Source organism: Plodia interpunctella, chromosome 12, assembly GCF_027563975.2.
Source record: "Plodia interpunctella isolate USDA-ARS_2022_Savannah chromosome 12, ilPloInte3.2, whole genome shotgun sequence".
In the NCBI taxonomy this organism is placed as follows: Eukaryota; Metazoa; Arthropoda; class Insecta; order Lepidoptera; family Pyralidae; genus Plodia; species Plodia interpunctella.
In genome coordinates this window covers 6,194,999-6,216,137 of record NC_071305.1, presented here as the reverse complement: position 1 = coordinate 6,216,137, position 21,139 = coordinate 6,194,999, and the positions used below count along the sequence as shown (strand labels likewise).

The 21,139-nt window shown below is 34.5% G+C and overlaps 1 protein-coding gene across 6 annotated transcripts in view; it reads left to right on the top strand.

Moving 5' to 3' along the window:
* Positions 1–21,139, top strand: part of norpA (no receptor potential A) — a 59,582-nt gene that overhangs the window by 5,437 nt on the left and 33,006 nt on the right. For all 6 annotated transcript variants that reach the window (XM_053752583.2, XM_053752581.2, XM_053752579.2 and 3 more), the window contains exons 2-3: positions 15,113–15,244; positions 17,685–17,798. In XM_053752583.2, the coding sequence (XP_053608558.1) occupies positions 15,188–15,244; positions 17,685–17,798 (171 nt within the window). In that variant the 5' untranslated portion in view covers positions 15,113–15,187. The remainder of the gene's footprint in view (positions 1–15,112; positions 15,245–17,684; positions 17,799–21,139) is intronic.

The following is a 21,139-nucleotide window of genomic DNA, read 5'->3' as shown; positions in this document are numbered from 1 at the left end:
GCTTTGTCCGTGAAGGGGACAGACCAGAAGTTTGACTTGTCATTGATAGTGTTGAGATGTTGACCTATATCGCATTGGGATCAAATGTATTTGTTGTTTATTGCAATGCAGTGGAGGCAGACCAGTGGCTCTCCGTCGTCGGTTATAAACGGGTGGGTACAGTTTATCGCTGCATAGTCCCATGCCCTCATACGTACCCGTACCTAGTGCTTGAAGTTAGACAAGATATGTAGAGGGAATTACTTATATCAATAATACAACGAATAGATTAGCACAGCATATTGGTAAAAGTATATTGGTGAACTGATCCCGTAAAAACTTAATTATATTGGAACTAACAGATTTAACTTATTATTTATTCTTACCTATTGTTTCTTAAAAATTCTGTTTTGCTTTGACTCGAAACTATAAATAAAGTCAGCAAATGACACTAGTATGTACCAGCCCTAAAATAGCTAGGTAAATACAACCACGTGTTGTACCGTGCTGCGCGGTCTTGTGGATATTGTGTTACTCATTCACGTGAATTGAACATGTTCGCGGCATGAATTTCATGGGTTATATGAAGTGAATTTCGGATTCGCTTGTAAGATTGTAACCGACCTCATGTGTACCGGGCATAGAGAACGAATTGTTGAGATGAGAACACATGCCTCATGTGTAAGCTCTACGTATTGTTGAGCGTGTAGAAGAAAATATAGATAGCGAATGGGAAATTGCCTAAAAGAGACAGATATTAGGCACGATTTCAGAATGTAGTTACTTTAGAATCTTAAGGTCCCTTTATTTTATACTAGCCAACTGGCTTTGGGAATGAATACTCAGTTCTTCTAATAGTAACTTCTTCAAAATCCGGTGCTTGGTTTAAAAAAGAACGCTTAGAAAAGAACAGAGGCGAAGGGAGTCTTTGTTTTATACTATGTAGTAAGTAATAAAGAGATAGTTCGAGTGTTTTTTCTATGTTATTAGGTATCAGATAGAAAGAAGAATTTGGCATAAGGTTTGTGTAATGTCAATCAACTACATCAATATCTCAGATGTAACTAATTGGCTGTTTGTCTGTTCATTGATTTCGTTTACACGCTCCGTCACGCGGACCAATCGTAAGATTATTTCTTTAAAGTACAAAAGTAAACAAGCAATTCGTTCAGTAGAATACAGACAAATATTTATCAGAAAGCTTTCGATTTTACTTCTCTATTGTACCTAATTTGTTTGTTATTTGATTCCCCTTCATTATAAAATAGAGAGATATCAAATTTCACTTTTCGAAGCCCTAATCGCGTTAATTAGAATCTGATAGTGATTCGCATCAATTAATTTTAGTAATCCCACCAAGAAAATGTGCTGTACCCTAACAATTTTGATGATCAGTGAATCAGTGACAGAATTATGGGTTTTTGGACATCTGTAAAATCTTAATAATTAATCTTGTATGTTTAATTAATGGTATTATATATTGAAAATGTTAACTATCTGGCATCGTCGTATTTTTGAACCCTCGTAACGTTTACGAGGGTTCAAAAATACGACGAAACGTTTCGAGAAAAGGTAGGTGTGCCCTTGCGCTTCGCTTGACTCGTCTTGGCGGGGATACTTATTAGAATTTATCAAGCTAAAAATAGCAATTGCTATTACATATTTTAATATAACGAAAGCAACAATTCTCGTGACATTCGTTCGACATGCCGCATCCAGTGAGGGTGCACCATTTACCTCTTCTTGGATCACTGAATGAATGAATGATTTGTTAATGATTTCCTACAATTTGGCAACTTGCCTGTCCAGTGGCAGCCAACTTTTGATAACGAATATTTATTTACATTAATACAATATCTAACCGACAATGTTTCTGGTTACAATTTTCATGCATAAAATACAAAGGTTTGGGACGTCTTTGGGAATCTATGACGAAACTCGTCACTTGTACGTTAGACTGTACATGTAAAATTACAAATTTAATCAAATTCGCTGTTATTATTATATCCACAAAAACTTCAAGTAGGCTATCTTGACACAAAGGAGTATGTACATTGGCCTAGCAACATGTGTGGCTGCGATATTATCCAAACAATGGCCCATCCACTGACATACATCAGCTGCTCTGAATACTGCCATGTTATTCTCGCTTCTAGATTTTGAAGTAACAATAACTGCTGAATTAAAAAAAAAATATTTTTAACATATGCTTTTTGGTCGTCAGGGGGAGTTACATTAAAAAAAATACATGATTTTTGTTACGTGTTGAAACACGTGACAAGAAATCAAGTCCGTGCAGTAAACTTTGTAGGACCGGACAAGCGGAAAATGGTGAAAATTAACCTTGTAAGATTTGATTACAGACAGGCGGGACAGATCCACGTGGAAATAAATAAAAGCTTGTAAATAAAATGGCTGGAATTTGATCTGAGAATAGGACTACTTTATTGCAGACCAACCGGACAAGTTTTTTGAGTTTCTCACGGCCACAGATTGTATAATACTTCGTATCATTTAGTTTCGCGTTAATCTTTCATTATATTATCTAACTGCTGTAATGATTTTTTTAAAAATCGGTGTTCAGGTAAGATTCAAAGGGTACTTATTATTGCAAAATTCTCGTGAGATCGGAATCCCTGGGTGCATCGGTTAAGAATAACGTCCTTATATTAAAAATATTGTGTGTAGTATGTGTTTTAAAAGTTTTAGTATGTTTTTTTTTATATCCCAAGAATATGTTCATCCACCACTAAATAAAGTAACATACTTGCATGAACATGAACTATTATTTCTTACCACAAATCGATCGAATTTCGCTTCAATTTATCACTTCAGTTTGTTCAGTAGAAGTTATGAGAATTGTTTGGCCGTCAAGCTAGGTAGTTATTTATTGCTGCACACAGTCCAGGTATGAAATTTACAGGTAAGTCGTTGCTAAGGGGACTAAGTAGGTACTTTTATGATTTAGTATAGACAGTCTTCTCGGTTAACAGTCACAGTCATACGACCGAATAAGACAGAATAACATAAAAAATCTGTGTTTACATTCTTTGAACCCACCACGGCAAATTCTTTGTATGACTCAAAGTCGACTGTTAAATAATTCCACAGAGATAATGCTTTTAGTGTTAAGTCCACTAATAACGCATTTGTCTTTTGTACAATAATGGATACTTACTTTAAAAAAATGAAATGCCACATTATTTTCCAAAGACGAACTAATTAATTAAATGTAACTTGAATCTGAATAACTTAAGACAGATTATGCGACTGTGTAAAGTGAAAAAGACACTTAAAATTACAATAACCTAAAACAAAGGCGTACTTATATTTTTTTTTCCCCAAAACATTATCTCTATAAAATTCAAGAATTTAAACCACATTTACACTTTTGAAACCTACTAAATACGGGCAAGATTTTCCTAATAAGTAAATTGAAAATAGGTAGTCAGCAGAAATTAAGTTGCATATAACAGTTAGCAAAACTGTCATGCATTTATACATTTGCTTATAGGTATATAACAATACTAGGGTAGGGAAGTGTCTCAACTCGACACAACAGCCCGCCCACACCCGCCATGACAGTCTCCATTGAGTGTGATTTCCATTCCTTTCTATTGTTCTGGGATGGCATTAAGAGGGTGCGGTTGTCAGCATTCTTACTTTTTAGAGCTCGGCAGTTGCTCGTCTGTAATTAAATTATATTTATAGAAAAGAAAATTTAGAAAAAAAAAATTTACTTTGACGCTACGTTTTTCGACGATTCGTACTTCAATTTTCGCCTTCCTCACTAAATAAGTTTGATTAGCTGATCGGTCAATTTTTATGTTGTAAACAATTTCTCAGTTTTTGCTATAGTTTCTTTTGAACCTGCTCATTTTCATCCAAACCTACTGCCAAAATGGAGATCGTGTTAAAAACTTTTATAGTTAGTTGAAGATATGTATAATTTGAAGCTAGCGTGGTTCAAATGTAAAAAAAATAAAGGTGAAATTTTCGCCGAAAGTTGTGTGAATAAACTTTACGTGGGCGGCTATCATCTGTAGTTCTAATTCCCAAATGTAACCCTGAAAACGTTTTAATATAAATTATAACGTAGGCAGGCCTAATGGCATCAAACTAAACTAATATGGGTATCATATCACCCATTACATCATGTTTTGGCTAGCCTAGTGTGTCGCTCGCGTGCCGCCCAGTCGCATATCAAAATCTACGAATAGCTTACAATTACCCGCCTTTTTAGATAATGAGCTATTTAATAATGCCAAACCTTTTAGAATAAATGCTTAGGGAATTGGGGAGATTATACTTTGCATAGGTATATTAAAAATATTTTATCTATAAGTACTATAAAACGTCTGCGCGCTGATGCTAGTGTCGCAAATAAATGTCTACATTAGGAACTCTGTATTTAGAAGTTAAAGTGTGGTGAAATTTCTCATAATTAGTCCCTTAACTAGCTTACTAGAGCGTAAACAAAAATAAAATTAAAATTTTTAACATTAGACTAGACACTTATACATATTCTTTGCATTTTTTGAAAACATATCTAGGTAAATTTACTAAGTACCTAAGACTCAACTCCATAATATGTAGGTAACTGGCCTAAGTTCCAAAGCGGGTCAAACTCAAACGGTGGACGGCTGTTGGTCTAATGTCGATTCTATCCGGCTATTTGTCGCGATAAGTGGTCCTTTCTATTGCATCACTATTTGAATCATTCTCGTCGTAAAAGCAAGTGAATTCAGTATGGAAAATATTAGAGTATAGTGTTTGAACGAAGTCTTAAACTAGCAGTGCCATAAAGGAGTTTTGTAAGATTGTTGCTATGGTTTGGCATTGGAGTCTGATTTTACGCGCGCGGGGCCCTTTCTAAATCTATGGATTTTATTAAAGCCGTCTACATGTCGCATAGATCAACAAAAAGAAAAATACTACATGACATGACTTTTATCGCTATACATTTGTTGCTGAAACGTTTATTTGTCTCTGAAACCCATGGTACTCCGAAGTACTTATTAAATCCATACTGAAACCATAGGTTTATTTTTTAAAACATGACAGCAGAAAGTGTGCTTGATTTCTAGACTTAAAGATCTTTTTATCCCATGGTAACTCCTGTTGTCTACAAAATCCTATAAAATGCTAAAACGGTATTTTTTCTTGTTTGTTGATCTATGGCTGTAACTAATGAATGTTTCCTTGGCCTACACATTGCGAACTTCCTCGAAGCGTGGCGAAGGTTGGCGAATACGCTATATATAACTTGATTTAATATCTCATTATGAACGGATGCTGTACGCTGGTCGTAAATCCTCGGAAACGCTCGGGATATGAGGAAGATGTTGATTTTTACGAGGAACTCTGTATAGACAAATTAGGTGAGTAGATTTACAGTTAGAAGTAACAATCGAAGTAGGAATCAAAAAGCGCTTCCGCGTGCTGAGAGGGTTCCGCGAATTACGCTCAGAAAGAAAATCGAAAAGAAATTAAAACTTATTTATTACTTTATATACCTACCTACACGTAATGTCATTATCTACACCTTTAACATTTACGCTTCAAAATTAGCACTTATTTTCATAGAAACCTTTTTCCTTCAAATACCATTTCCTTCAATACATAAATACATTTTAAAACAAACCTGATTATCAACTAGAAAAGAAAAACTTTATTCGGCAAAAATTTACATTATTAGGTATACAGTTTGATAATACTAATAACGTCGTGCCAAAATGGCTCCCATCTTAGCTATATGTTATGACTAAAAAGCCATAACTGATTTTCAGCTGCTAGATGTGCTCCTTTCTCCTGTGAATAAGTAAGTATACCGTGGAGTTTCGTTTGTCTAGTAGCATATAACCTTTCCCACGAATATAATATCATTTTAGTAATATTTTTAGGTAGCTATTAGATTCAATTCAATTTCGATTGAGAGACCGAACTTTGAACCCGTTAATTACCTTGCCAAGCACAAAATTTAAACATTTATTTGCCAGAAGATAATAATTAATAAAAAAAATATAGATTGGCGAAGAACGTTTTTCATTTGCCCTTCATTTATCTGAGCTACAGAAATGTAGCTTTTAATCTTTTTATTTCACGAATAGGAAAACAGTTAACTAATACCTACATACAAAAATAAATTACCTATCAACAGTATTAATTATACGCTTAATCAATTAACATAAGGCCGTCTTTATATTAAGTTAATTACGTAAGTTTTACTTCGCATGAGCAAACTTTTGCAAGTGTCAGTATTTGCATCCTCTTTGTAGGTAACTTACCGTAATTTCTTCATACAAAATTGGACAGTCTGCAAGATTTAATCTGAAAGTCTGTAAAATTGAAATTGTGGGATCGTATCCAGACCTATCACGAAACATACAAACACGTAGCACGTTACTCAAGTAATAAACGTAAAATCTTTTTTCCCAAATCGTCTACGCATCGTGTAAAAAAAGAGAGAATATAAATTAATAACGTGCGTTGTGCGTGTTTTAAGCGTGTGTTTTGGTGTTTTATGTTTCATGATGGTTTCACGATAGTTGAATAGTTTGGTAGTATTTTAATTACTAAATTAAAAGGCAATAAGTTTATAATTAAGTTTCTATATAATAGATACCACATATCTCTGTTTGGTCTTACTGTTGACTGACAGATACACAGACATGTTAAACTTGTAACTATAGTCTGGGGTTAAAAAGAAACAAAGCCGCTGATAGGTAACCCTTGCCTTGAACCCGTGTGTTTTACTTGTCGATATAAATACCTGCAAAGTGATTCATTCATTTCTTGCGTAATATACCTAACTAGGTACAGTTCGGAAAAGACAAATATCATTTACAATGGGTGGGAATTGATTTATATGTTTCGGGAACTTCTTGAGAAATAGATGTCACAGTGAGTAAGTAATCTCAATTAAACTTTTACATAATCGAAAAACTGTCTTGGGATGGAAAAGAAGGAGAGTAAACATTGGGCACATTGACCCCTGAAATATCTACATTCCGAAAGCAAAACCAAGAATGACATCTCACTTTTTTATATAAGTAAGTACTCGCCTTAGGTACTAACAATTTCAATAACATACCTATCGATAGTTACTACTCCCTTCGAGTGGGTTGCACCGGTCAAATTTGACGTTAACTTTAACGTAGGTACACAGAAAAAAGGCAAAGTATGCCATTTTGTATAAATGTCAGCGGCGTCAGGTTAAAGTTAACGTCAAAGTTGACAGGTGCAACCCACCCTTAGATACATATATGATAAACTTAATGAGCATTTCCATATTGGTATCATAGAATACCTACTACCTCTATGGGTGTTGTGATCAGAATCTGCCATGTCATGCAACGATTGGTAAATCTCTTTGGTTTAATATTCACGTAGTCATCTGTCTCATCTGTCAATACGACCTTTCCAATGATGAGCACGCGCAGTCACGCTGGCTGAATATAGAATCTGTGTGGTCTTGATCACGAGGACTATCTGTGCCTCGGTACAGGTCTCTCATCCACTCGTATTCTGTGTTGATTTCTGGACTGTTAGGCCCAAAGAATCTCCGCTCGTAAAAAATAGTCCTTTGAATCTTGAAGACTTAGTAATTAACCCTCTTTGGGAGTTATATTCCTTACTCGCCTTGTCCGACATCCACGGGAGGATGGAGAGGTTGTATTTTAGGGTCATTTACCTAATACTTACTTATAGTCCTAATACCGTCAACGGCTCAACGCAGAAGAACGTAGATATTGTATGAAGTTACCCCAAATCCTATAGAAAACAACGGAGGCGACACAGCAATGGGAACACGCTCTAAGTGAGTTCAGAATAAAGTGGCTGTGACTTATGGAAGGGCACTCAGGCAGACCAGCCATGGTGAAACTATAAGGATTTTCAGTCATGACGAGACTATAAAAGGATTTTACTATTCGGCTACAAATAATTGCCTAACATTTGCTAGTATTGAAAATTTTGGGCACAGCAATTTTGTGAGAACAAAAGAGTGTATTTTCTCTTTGAAATCGAAATAATAAGAATTTCATATTTTATCTTTCTAGACTCTAGACGAAGCGACCTGAAAAACATAATAATACCCCTCATTTTGTCGACGGTTAAAAATCGCAATTCGTCTTGGTCAGTGTTCAGTTACTTTACGATTGGATCGGCCATAAACCCGAGATCGATCTATTTCAGTACTCTAATCCAGAAGCGGAACACTTATAACCGTTGAATAACGGCTCAATTCATCGCTAACCTAGATTTTAACCGCAAAATTCCTATTAACATTGCCGAAATCAAGACTTTAAAAAAATTCCCCACACCTTTAAATAAACTCAGCCTTTTCTTGCTTTCTGAACATAGGCGTCTTATGCCTATGGCAACCCGAAGGCATATTATGTCTATGGCAACCCGAAGGACAACACAAAGATATGGTGATGCAGCGTGGTGATTTAAGTCGACGCTACCGGAGTGTGTACGGTGTGGAGAAATTCATAGCATCATAATATAATACATGAGAAACAAACAAACAGTTCGTCAAACTTTAGCGGTTTCGATTTATATTGCTGGTTCTCATAAACCACGCAATGTAGGTACCTATTTTCATAGCATCAGTGAGTTCGTCGACTAATGTATAGCAGACAATACGACGAGATTCATATTAATGTATAAAATGAATCTCGTAATTATACTTAATACCAAATTTCAATTTAATCAGACACAATAATTATACTGATTACAGTTCATGAACAATAATTAGCGAAGTTAAGCGTGTGTTACATTTGTAGGAATTGTCTCTTTTATTCTTGTTAACAACGCGTTCATTGTTTTTTTAATTGACTCATATTTTTTACGACGTTACCAACTGTGTGTTCTAAAAAGGGTTTTAATTGTCTTTTTTTAAGAACTTATTTTCTTCAGTCAGTATTTAAGTACCTAGTAATATAGTATATTAATTGTAATAGTACTCGTAATATTTCAATATTTGTTTGTGTAAATAGCTATTGCTATTACCTACAGCAAAAAGTACCCAAATTACCTACTCTTCAGCTCTCAATATCAAAATTCACAAACTCTTACATTTATAATGTCTCAAACAATTAGTATGGATATAGATTATAAGAATACGACCATACGTTATGTTTTTCATTGACACAAACCGTAATAAGAAACATCAAGTCACAAAAATCAGTTTGAGAGGAGAAATACTTGAACGGCGATTTGATTTAGGCTCAAAAACGAAGCGGCTTGTAACCTCGAGTACCACTGGAACCGCCTCTTGAGCACCATAATTGTATTAGCCAGACCTAACTCGCATACCCGGCCTTCCAGTAATCACATTATGGTTAGAAACCTCGCAGGACTTGTACGGCTTCGTAATACCACATAATGCCTACAACAAGATTCATTGAGGCACGTTTAAAAATTGAATTTATAGGCGCACGTGGCCGAGTACGGTCAACATCAAAGCTTGCCAAAATTATTGAAAAATCGCAGCTATTGCGGCGTTGCATAGAGTTCTATGCATGGTAACTTGAGCTGCGCATGGCCATTTTGATCACGAATTAATGGCATATTTGCTATCATTATCGCAATATACAGGGTCATTGTCAGGTGACTTTTATGGGCGACTTGAATAAAATTTGACACAATATAATACACACGAATTAGAAAGAATATACAGGTCAGCATTTGTCTGTCAGTTACTACCGTATATACCCTTTTCTTATCGTTCACATTTATAATAGAGATTGGGTATTAGAGCTAGGCAGGCTTAAAAATATGTATTTTCGTATCATGAATTTCTATTTAGGTACTACCGTGAACAGGTTGATTAAAAAGAACAACGACGATAAACCCAAATGCATGAGAATGAAATTTTTTTCCACACGAACGTGAGGAATACAAAGAAATCTTACACAAAAACCTTAAGGGCTCCCACATAAAAGGCAAGAAAATCTAGGGCCTTTAAAAGAGAAACGAGAAACATTGACAATGCGCAATGCCCGGGGCAAATGGGAACAAGAGCGAAACTTTCCTCAGAACCGCAGACCGCAGCGGGTCAATTTGAGAAGTTTCCAGTTGATTCATTCCAACTTTAGTTTTAGTTTTACTGCCATAAACAGTGCTACTATTAATGCGGGGTTACTATAAAAATAAAAATTAACTATAGTCCATATTTTAATATTAATCTTGAATGTTAAATGGTTATTGTCATTTGTTCTCACTAGTTCGATTCAGTAGTTCGATCGTCGAACTAGTGAGAATTTTTTTTCTCATTTGTTCGACCGTCGAACTAGTGAGAATGTTTGTTCTCACTAGTTCGATCCGTTAACTTATTATTATTATTAATCGAGAAACAAGAACATTAAGTACCGATATAATAGATATTGGTCACAAATACATACATTGTATAGGTAATTATAAAATGAAAATCTTTTAGGTATATTTTGTAGGTATAATTATTATTTAAGTATTATTATAATATAGTAAACGTCAAAATCACAATGTTGCATAATTAGATTATTTATTGTAAACATAATATTTAGGAACAACTATAGGTATTGTCTTTGGCCAAATACGTAGATGAAAAATATTTTTCTGTCTTGCTTATCTCAACAAGCTTAATCAGAAACTAAAAAGAAACTAAAAAAAATTTCTAAAAAGTGCCCAACACCAATTTCTCCGCATATTAATTGCATTTGCTTATCTCAACAAGCTTAATCAGAAACTAAAAAGAAACTAAAAAAATGACAAAAATGCTTCAAAATTACAAATGTACAAAATTAGGTATAGGTATAGACATAACATTCATAAACATAACTTTGATAAAATATACATGATTAAATATATTTTTCTCTGTCTTACTTATCTCAATAAGCAGAGAGCGAAAAAACTTTGAATTTGTGTATTCCACCAAAGGATATATGTATATTGAACATTATATTAGGTACATTGGTTACGAAATCAAAAAAATAATGTAATAATCAAATACTCAATTATTTTGTCACATTGAGTCTCAATGTAACTATAATTATCGCATCTTTTCTAAAAAGTGCCCAACACCAATTTCTCCGCATATTAATTGCATTTGAGCATCAATAATGTAATCGTCATTGAATAAATCAGTTTTTCTCCTTTTACAACGTTTGTTTGATGTTGAAGGTCTCTGAAGAATGTCATTTTGATATGAAGACAATAAGGAATCGTCCCGTAAAATATGTAATATTTGCAATAGGTTTACATGCCCTTTCGTTACAAGGTTATTTATTTTATGGTGCCATCCTTCTACTGCATTATTTGTTCGGTGGCGTTCGCCATAAACCGACCAAATTCTATGATAATCACCCTTCATCCAGTATTTATCGAAATAATCTTTAAACTTAATTATAGATTCGCAATTCTTCTTCATTTCGTTTTGAATATACGCCCATCCTGAAACAATTTCATTTTCTGGAAGCAATGCCAAGTTGGCGCATAATGAAATTATTCTTCTGTTGCGTTTGTCTTTAGTTAAACCCAGGGTTTTTGCTTTGCGCCACAAGCTGTTCACGTAATGGTAGTAGCAACCTTTGACTGTAACATTCAATGTTTTCAACGCTTTCATTGTGCCTTCTTCGAAATCTATCGTGACTTTAGCAGGCTTCCACTCTGGAATTTGGGACCCAATTAAATCAAATAAAAGTGAGTAAGCTTTTTTGGTCCTGTGACTCATGAAAGCGTACACCAAAGGGATGACATTCGTGTTATTTGTATCACTGCCGATGTCTCCGTGAATTGTAAAAAGTTGCTGAAAAGGTGTCGGACATGATTTAAAGGTCCCATCCATAAAGATGTGTTTAATTTTTTTTATAATTTCTCGGGCATCATTTGAACAAAACACTAATATTCTCATTTTTTTATGACTGTAATCAGCGAGTAAGAAATCTGAAAAAGTACTAGGAACTTCGACTTCCTCAACAGTCTTTGCATTTATTTTTTTTACGTGTGCTAACTTATTTCTCCTTCTGTAAATGCGTGACTTCATTTCACAAAATTCAGGTACACTCTTAGAAGCTAAATGCAGGCCTTGATTTTTTAATGTAATTAAAGCTCTGTTGTAGACCCTAGGAGCTGGTTCTCTTCCCGTAGCTGCTTCTTCGCAAGCATTATTTAAAATAACATTGATTGTATTTCGTGTTTCATCTGGATTACATTGACCGCAGTGGGGTTTTGATTGTAAATTATTAGTGAAGTCCTTAAACAAAAGCAATGTTTAAAAAATATAGGAATTCATGAATTATTTTGCTTGTACATTAAAACTATTACAAATAAAAATACACATACAACACCTATAATATGTAAATATACGTACAACAATTATCATTATGTACATATAAAATAACCAAGACTTACCATATTCATTGTGACGGAACCGGTACATTTTAAACTTTTATAATTTTTACACCGCCAAATGCTGTGGCCATTTTTGTATTTACGCATAGAATAATATTGATGTCCTTCTAATTGCAGAATCCTTCCACGACCGCTTTTTAATAATTTCACTTCTTTAGACATTATTCCGAAAATATAAACAGTAAAATAAACAGGCACCACGAAATAAACATTGCTACTGCAGAGCTGAACAGCGTAATACTTCCATTTTGCGAAACATCTACCCTCAAAATATAACAAAAAGCATGTACCCTCAAAATAAGACAACAGAACTATGACCACACTCTTTCTGGGGTGGGGCGTTTAGTTAAATATTTATAATACTAAACTTATAATGCACATACCTAAGTGCTATAGGCATAGATGCATTTAAGGAAATATACCAGTGGACGACTTCCGGGTGATATGACAATGATTTGTATTATGTATTTAAACTGTTTGTATTGTTTACTATTAATTTACTTGCAGTCGAATTTTGACGTTTACTATATTATAATAATACTTAAATAATAATTATACCTACAAAATATACCTAAAAGATTTTCATTTTATAATTACCTATACAATGTATGTATTTGTGACCAATATCTATTATATCGGTACTTAATGTTCTTGCTTCTCGATTAATAATAATAATAAGTTAACGGATCGAACTAGTGAGAACAAACATTCTCACTAGTTCGACGGTCGAACTACTGAATCGAACTAGTGAGAACAAATGGTTATTGTGGCTACACCTAGTTACACTATAGTGTTACTTGTACAGGCCTAACTAAGTACGAGTAGTCACAAACAACAAAGTTCCTTCTACAAGTTCTGATAATTCATTATGCAGCTATACACTATCGACAAACAGCTCGTCGAACTTTGCGGTTTAGACGTAGGTACATGGTTTTTCTTTGCGGTAATAAAAAGCTCACATACAAACTTCGCAATGTCGGCATCCGAGTTCGGTGATAGGATGTAGCCGGCTTCAAATTTATTTTCATACGAAAATAAATATTTAATTCTCTTTTTGAACGTTATTTGTAATTACTCAATGGGCATCGTAATGAAAAACATTCACACAGGAGAAACCCAGAAAAAGCTATATATAGCTATATACAAGTTATACGAGTATAACTATGCTCAATTATTGTATTAACATTTCAAATTTTGACAAGGAAAAATCATGAAAACGTCACTACAATATTTTACAACTCGAGGAAATTGAGGTTGATTCTGATTGTATTATCTTAGGCCACGGTCGGAACCTCGAAGTGAAAACAGTTTTAATGAGAGAAGAATATATCAACCTTGGCCTGGACCGCCATTTACATACAACCGGCGTAACAGAGAATTTCACTCGACATTCATACATCACCTAACATATCTACATTTAAGAATATCAAGGGATTTGAAGGGATTATATACATTTAAACGGTCCCGTTGCTAATTAAATCAAGGAAATTACGCAAATTTCTTGAGGATTAGTAACTTAATTAAATGCGTGAATTTTGGTATGTAGCTTTACAAAGGGGAGAATCTTCTAATCAATTGTATGTACCGTAGGAGGTTATATGTATACCTTTTTAAAGGTTCTGGTTTTATTTATTTATTTGACTTTATTACAAAATATAAAAGGCGGACTTAGCCCAAGGCTTGTTCTACAAGTCAACCGACAGAGTAATGTGAAGGGGCGGGAAGTGAAAAAATTTAATTCAACAAAGAAAAAGAAAAATGGTTTTCATGTGGTAAGGAAGAAACCGGTGAATAGAATGTAACTAAAATAGCATATCAGGACAGTTGCGCGAAAGACATTCCTAAAAGAGATATAGATATAAGATCATCCCTGAATTATTTTTCAGCGAAAATAAAAACCATACCACCATACATTCTTATTATTTATGTGCCTACTAACTGCACCTCGGGACTTCACTCCCGTGGAAATTTCGGGATAAAATGTACCCTATGTGTTATTGTAGGTTATATTCTACCCGTATTCCAAATTTCATAATAATCCGTCCAGTATATTTTGCGTGAAAGATTAACAAACATACACACATGTATCCTTATAAATTTTCGCATTTATAATATTAGTGATTCATTACTGAATGTTGGCCGACGTCAACTCCTAAAATTTTGTCTTATCCAGAGCTAGTATGAATTCGACCGTTTTGACTCAGTCCACTCTCTGATATTTTTGAGACAAGACAAATGTAAAGCATACGGTGATACGATCTATCATGTCTCATGTCCCACACTATGTCCGACCTTCAACCAACCCTGACCCGGCCATGTCAAGATAAAAGGATCCTTTGCCGGCTGGCGCTCACTAATTGACTGTGCTCTTGAGCGACGGCGAGTAATGGACGCTTATATTTTATGTTTAAATGGCGTTGTGGTTAGATTATGTTTTGCAGTGTTTGGATGCACTTATGTATTTTTTTTGTATAAGGAGTAACTTTTTATAATTTTTGTATGAATATATTTTTTTAATAGGAACATCTCGCATTTTATCTTTACTCGAAACGGACGCGTTTTCAAAAACAAATTGATCCATTGATCCATCCATTCTATCAATTTACATCAAACCATATAATGTTCATGTGGTTTGATTTGTATTATATTGTGGTGTGATTATAATCTCCTCTCATAGATTTCTACCACGTTTTTATAAACAAAATTGAAATTTAAAATATTATTTGTTTTGTTCTAGTGGGTTCAAAAGATGTCTCCTGTGTGTTAAGGCTGCCGTGAGGGTGCTGTCGTCAGGTGCTAACCAACATCCAAGATGACCAAGAAGTTCGAATTCAACTGGCAAATTCCCGTGCCGGAGCCGCTACTCCAGGTTAAAATCCATACTAATATGTCTGTCTATTGCCGTGAAAGCGTCTAAACCGCTGAACTGATGAAATTTGTTATGCATGTAGTTCAAGACTGGCGCTCAAACATAGGCTATTTTTTTCAAAAATCTACCCCTGAATGTCTATAATGAGGGGGTGAAAGTTTGTGCGACTTGAAAAAAAATTCATATAATAAGAATTTAATTGATCGTCTGAATAACGCAAAGAGCAACATTTTCATGCCATAGACAAATAGTTATCTCATCGACTCGCTTTATACATAAACATTTTAAACAGGTTTGCAACGAGTAACATTTTTCCGCTACTCTAACCAAGCGAAGCACTGAGATAGTATTAATTTTGATAAGATTTGAATTTTGAGACGTTAGTAATAAAACTAATATCCGTAAATTAATTTACTGCCGCCACGATACGTAAAATTAAGAAGATTATAGTGTAGCTATAACGTTAAATAAGATTAAACTTATGACTTAAGAAGTTTCTAAATATTATATTTTTTAAAGTTTTATCGCACTAGTAACATTTCAATGACTTTTACGAGTAAGTAACATTATCATAAGTATAATCAAGCTCGCTTGAAAATGTAAACATCTCAGTCTATGTACAGCAGCAAAACGATGACACTGAATTCGTTCACTTGGGACCTTAAGATCGTTCACCTCAGTACCTGTAATTACACTGCTTCTCTCACCCTTCAAACCGGAACACAAAAACGCAAGCACTACCGTTTGTCGGCTGAAATAGGTGAGAGTGAGGTACCCATGCAGACCACCTATACCTAGGTCTATCTCTAGTCAAAATGCTTGAATATATTTCTTATTTAATTAGCTAAAAATTGAAAATGTTACGGAAAATTGTGAAAATATCACGATTGTCGTGAAATTTTCCATATATACTCATACTCGCATATACTTCTTAATTCTTGAATTCTTTCAAAAACGTGATAATAGGTAGTTAGGTAGTTCATTTGGTTACATCAATCCTAAAATAGAATGTAAATTCCTGATGGAAAAACAAATCACCGCATAGTAATGGGGAAGCGTTCTAAATTCAACTCTCAAGTTCAATGCGCCGGCGTCGCTAGATGGTTGCGATCCACATAATTTGAATGGCCGCCAATCTTTCTACGTTGTCTCAATTTCAATTATCACAAAACATAGAAAATGCGTAAATAAAGCTTTGTGAAACTCGTGTTACAACCATGAAGTAACAAATAGAACAATCTCGGTGTTACAGCTAAACACGAGTCTTGTCAGCAAATTCAATAATTAAAACGACAAATTTAATAAACTTAATTAAAACTCACATGAAAAATAGACCTCACCTGTGATTTTACCAACAAAAAATTCGACTATAGTTGAAGTCTCGTAGGTAGACCTTTTCAAGAAGAGTTGAAATAGATTTTCCTTAATAATGTAAAAATTAAGTAAGTAGATTTTTTAACTTAGCATGTGTAATAATCTTAACGATATGTTTAAATTTTTCACTGAAAATAAAATAAATCAGGTCAGCCGAAAACGTTTGCACATTTATGTGCCTCACTTCTGTGTACTCTATACATTTAGATATTTTTATCTGTTGCCAACTTCATGTTTATAATATCCGAATGCATTCGGATACATACATATTTACTGAGTGAAAAAGAAATCTGTAACTAGTGACAAAATAACTGAAACACTAGAAAACAACTATTATTTAGTTATTAATATCTTGCTCCCACCACGCAGAAATTATTCAAAGCGCTACGAGTAAATACGCTCTTGTGCAAATGGCGGTATGGAAAATAAGTATAGATATATAGAGCTGCAATTTATGAGTGAAGAAAGAGAAGTCGTGTAGAGTAAAATTTTATGTTTTTTTCTTTTTCAAAGCAGTTTTTCATGTCATGTCAGTCATATTTCGCGAAAATCCTAAGAGCTGTTTATAATTTCGTACATTGATTGATTTGCTGACTATTTGCACTTTATTTATAGGTCATTGTTTGTTTATAATACCTAGTGCAATAAGTAACTGCTGTAAACTCACACATACCTTTGTGACATGACGTGATGATGGATGCTGGTTGATCAAACTATGGCACGGGGACGGTGGCGTCGCTACTGTTGAATAATGACTTCATTTTCACATTGCTTTTCAAAATGTTTCCAATGTTGACCGCAAGGTCAAGTATCTTTGTCATTCTGTAGAGATACACTTTACCAGAGGTAGACTTTGATACAAAAGTTCTTTACACGGATACCTCAGTCTAATCTATTTCAGCCATTAAACAGCAGGTGCTTGTAGTGTTGTCTTCCGGTTTGAAGGTTGAGAAAGGCAGTAATCACAGGGTACTGCGGTAAAAGACCCTAGGCCATAGTCGAAACCCCCGTGTGGTGCTCCTGGTATTGCGTATGTGAGCTAATAAGAAACTTGTCTGTCGCCCAGGGAGCGGTAATGGACCGATGGACGGAGGAGAAGGATAATACGGAGCTGGAACAGAACTGCCTCTTCAAAGTGGACGAGTACGGCTTCTTTATCTACTGGAAAAGCGATGGCCGGGTAAGTACATCCACACTGACGGAGACACTCGTGGGATAACCCACGAAAAACTCAGCTAAATTTGTGAGGACTTATTGAAAAAATGATAGGACCAAGACGGTGAATTGGGTTGATGACGAATAAAATTAGAAAAACTCCGATAAATAAATTATCTTAATTAAAAATATATTAAGCTTGCATGTCGCGTATCCCGAAATTAATTAACACGTCGATTATTAGACAAGGTTCGAATGGGATTTCTTTATTGAGACACAGGCACGCCTATTTTTTGTGACATTTCCTGTATCGTAGCATTGTTCAAATGCTATGATTAGTCGTTTCTTTGTTTTAATATCGATTCAATAAGTCAAATTGTATGAGGCCATATTCAGTTCTATTTTAAAAGTTCATTTCCCGCCCTCGAGAAAAATGGCTTCCGTTTCCATGAGTTTTTCCCGATTCAGCGTGGGTGACGAGTTCCTCCACCCGCTAATCTTACATTACCTACATACTTTCCGAGTAGGAGAAATTAAAAGATACTTTCAATAATCACAGCAATAAATATCTACTGATTGCTTTATAAAAAGACGTGATATATACCTATACATATTTTCTCTCTTATGGATTTGATTTCTAAATTAAATTAAAACTTTTCACTGAGGTGTGGGGTGGCGTGGGTTTCAGCGACAACAAACCTCATTTTCGCCATGTTTTATGCAGAAGTCGGGAGTGTTTTTAATGCAATGAAAGTTATGCCGAACTGTTTATTTCCCTAAAGGCTCCGCTCATACAATTTTAATGATGTGGTTATGAAAACTCGCGACTGTATGTAAATAAAAGTATATTAAATCATACAAAGTTTTATTTGATACGCTTTCAAGTAGATTTCACATAAAAAAAATGAATATTGTCTTTAGTTTATTTTGTTTTGAGCAATGCAAGAAACTTATCGTTTTCCATACAGCAATTTGCTCTGTTGGAAACATAATTCGATCGCCTTCTTCGTTGTCTACAATTACTCCTAGCCCACATCAACCCCCTGCAATAATGGCTTCCCTTTTTCCGCGACACTTCTTATAATCATGTGTCAGTAAAAAGAAATGGATTTTACTTTATTCTACTTGAGATCAATAAATAATGTAGGTGTATTATATACGCCTACATCATTTATGATGTAGGCGTATATAATACACTACAAATTTACTTAAAACAAAATCTACCACCGACTTCCAAAGCGTGAAGAAGAAGCGACGAAAGCGAGCGAAGCAAGCGACTTCATCCCATCGGAATGTATACGAAAAATTTAATACACGCGAATAAATATAATAGTTTGTAACAGAGCGAATGATCAAAGATGTTTGTTTGTTGCTCGCAAAACAGGCGTAACAAATGTAATTGGATTGCGAAAACACTTGTCTTTTTACGTTTAGCAAACGCAGGTGCTTTACTTCTCCTACACGATGATGGGCCATTAAAGCTAATATTAGCAGATTCGTGGAGTTTAGACGTCTGCAAATGCAATAATCAGGTAGCGTAAGTATTGCGTGTGGTTCCGCCCTAGAATTGGACCATTCCATACCCTCCCGTTCGCTAAAACAGCATAGCCTAAGACAGCTGAGAGATAATAGCATTCCCTAGTAGAAGTGATGTCTGGCATGTTGTAAAATCACAGCCGAATCTTATTATTAGTTTATAGAGACGGTATCATTAACTGTATATAGTTTGAAGTCAAGGTTATGTTTTGCGCTGACCCCGGCATTGTATTGGTGATTCGCGACATCTTCAACCAGGTCGTAACCAGGAACATGGAGAGATGAAAGAGAGTAGCGTAGCTATTTAATGGGTAATCGGGGCTGAAAGCTACGTCGACCATCATCTTTTTTTCATCGCTCACTCATCAAATCATAAAAAAATAATTAAAATACTAAGATCTTTTTTGCACAAGCACCTATGTTACGCCACTGGAAATAATACTTGGATTCTTGGATTAATGTCGGCCGGTTTCAGACAACGATATAGAAAATCGATGTGTGGACATATCGATTTTTTTTAAAATTAAATAAACTACATCAATCATACAGTTTAAGAAAGTGCTTCTTCTTTTCGTTTCCATGTATTTAATAAATACTTCGTATTTTTCACATAGATTTTATCTATGGTTTCTCATATCTGATAATTATATTTGATAGGAAATCGCCACTCTTGGTCGGAAAAAACTCATAGAAACTTATTTCTATGAGTTTTTTTCCTAAAAAAAACTTCCAACTACTTATCAATAAATAAAAATAAATTCAAATTAGATTTTTTTTCTAATGTCAAAAACAAAAATTTATATGGAGCTTTTTGCATGACAGTGATATCCTGCAATGTCACAATTTGGAGTCAAAAAGCATTCTGAAAATAACAATGAGATGAAAAAAGCGTTTATTTGTTTGGTCCGAACAAAAAATATACTTAATAACAATTTGCGTAATTACTTACGTTCGCGTACATATCATGTTTGGTTAATATGTCAAATAAGCATTTTATTTTTTACACATCCAATAGTCAATTGATCTTGAGGGCGGAAAGTGATTTAATAGAAAAAGAAAAGCTACGGATATTATTAGTTTATACGAGTACAGACAGTGTCATTAACTGTATATAGATAGAAGAGTACTTTATCTCACCTAATCATCTAATCTCGTATGGGAATTGATTCCTTGCAAACCTTGTCTAAATAAGAACCTTGAACTAAGTACTGTATTTTATTTCGTTGTAGGTATAACTTCCGCAAATTTCATGCAATGAATGAATTTTCGTTAAGGAAAAAAGCGGTGAATTTATTTACCATCCAGATTTCAGGAATTTTTAATTAAAAAAGTTTCCCATTTATATGGTGAAGCTTGCATTGCGACGATCCCAGTTCTACCAATTTAATTTAATAACTCAAAATACAGGATAAACTTAAATAATTCATTCTATTGAAATTGGAATCGACATTTCCATTGTGATATGAGTGCAAATACAATATTCACGAATGGTGAGTGGGTTTTGTTAAATCGGCCGATATAACCACAGCCTATCTACAATTTTCATTTATAGATAAATTTGCACTGTTGTTATTGTTCCTCTCCAACAATCTCAAACCAAATACACCTCGATCCAATGCTCCATTTTGACTGAAAGAAAGACAAACAGACACATTTTCACATTTTATAATATTAGTATGAACATGGGTTTCTACAGTCAAATTTTATGCTGAATTAATTTTAAAGTCGCAACTTCACCTCACCTATTAGAGTGGGACTTTGACGTTAACTTTAACCATCGCGGTGTCGTTTAGATCAAACAGCGTACTTTGAATATTATGGCAAAACATA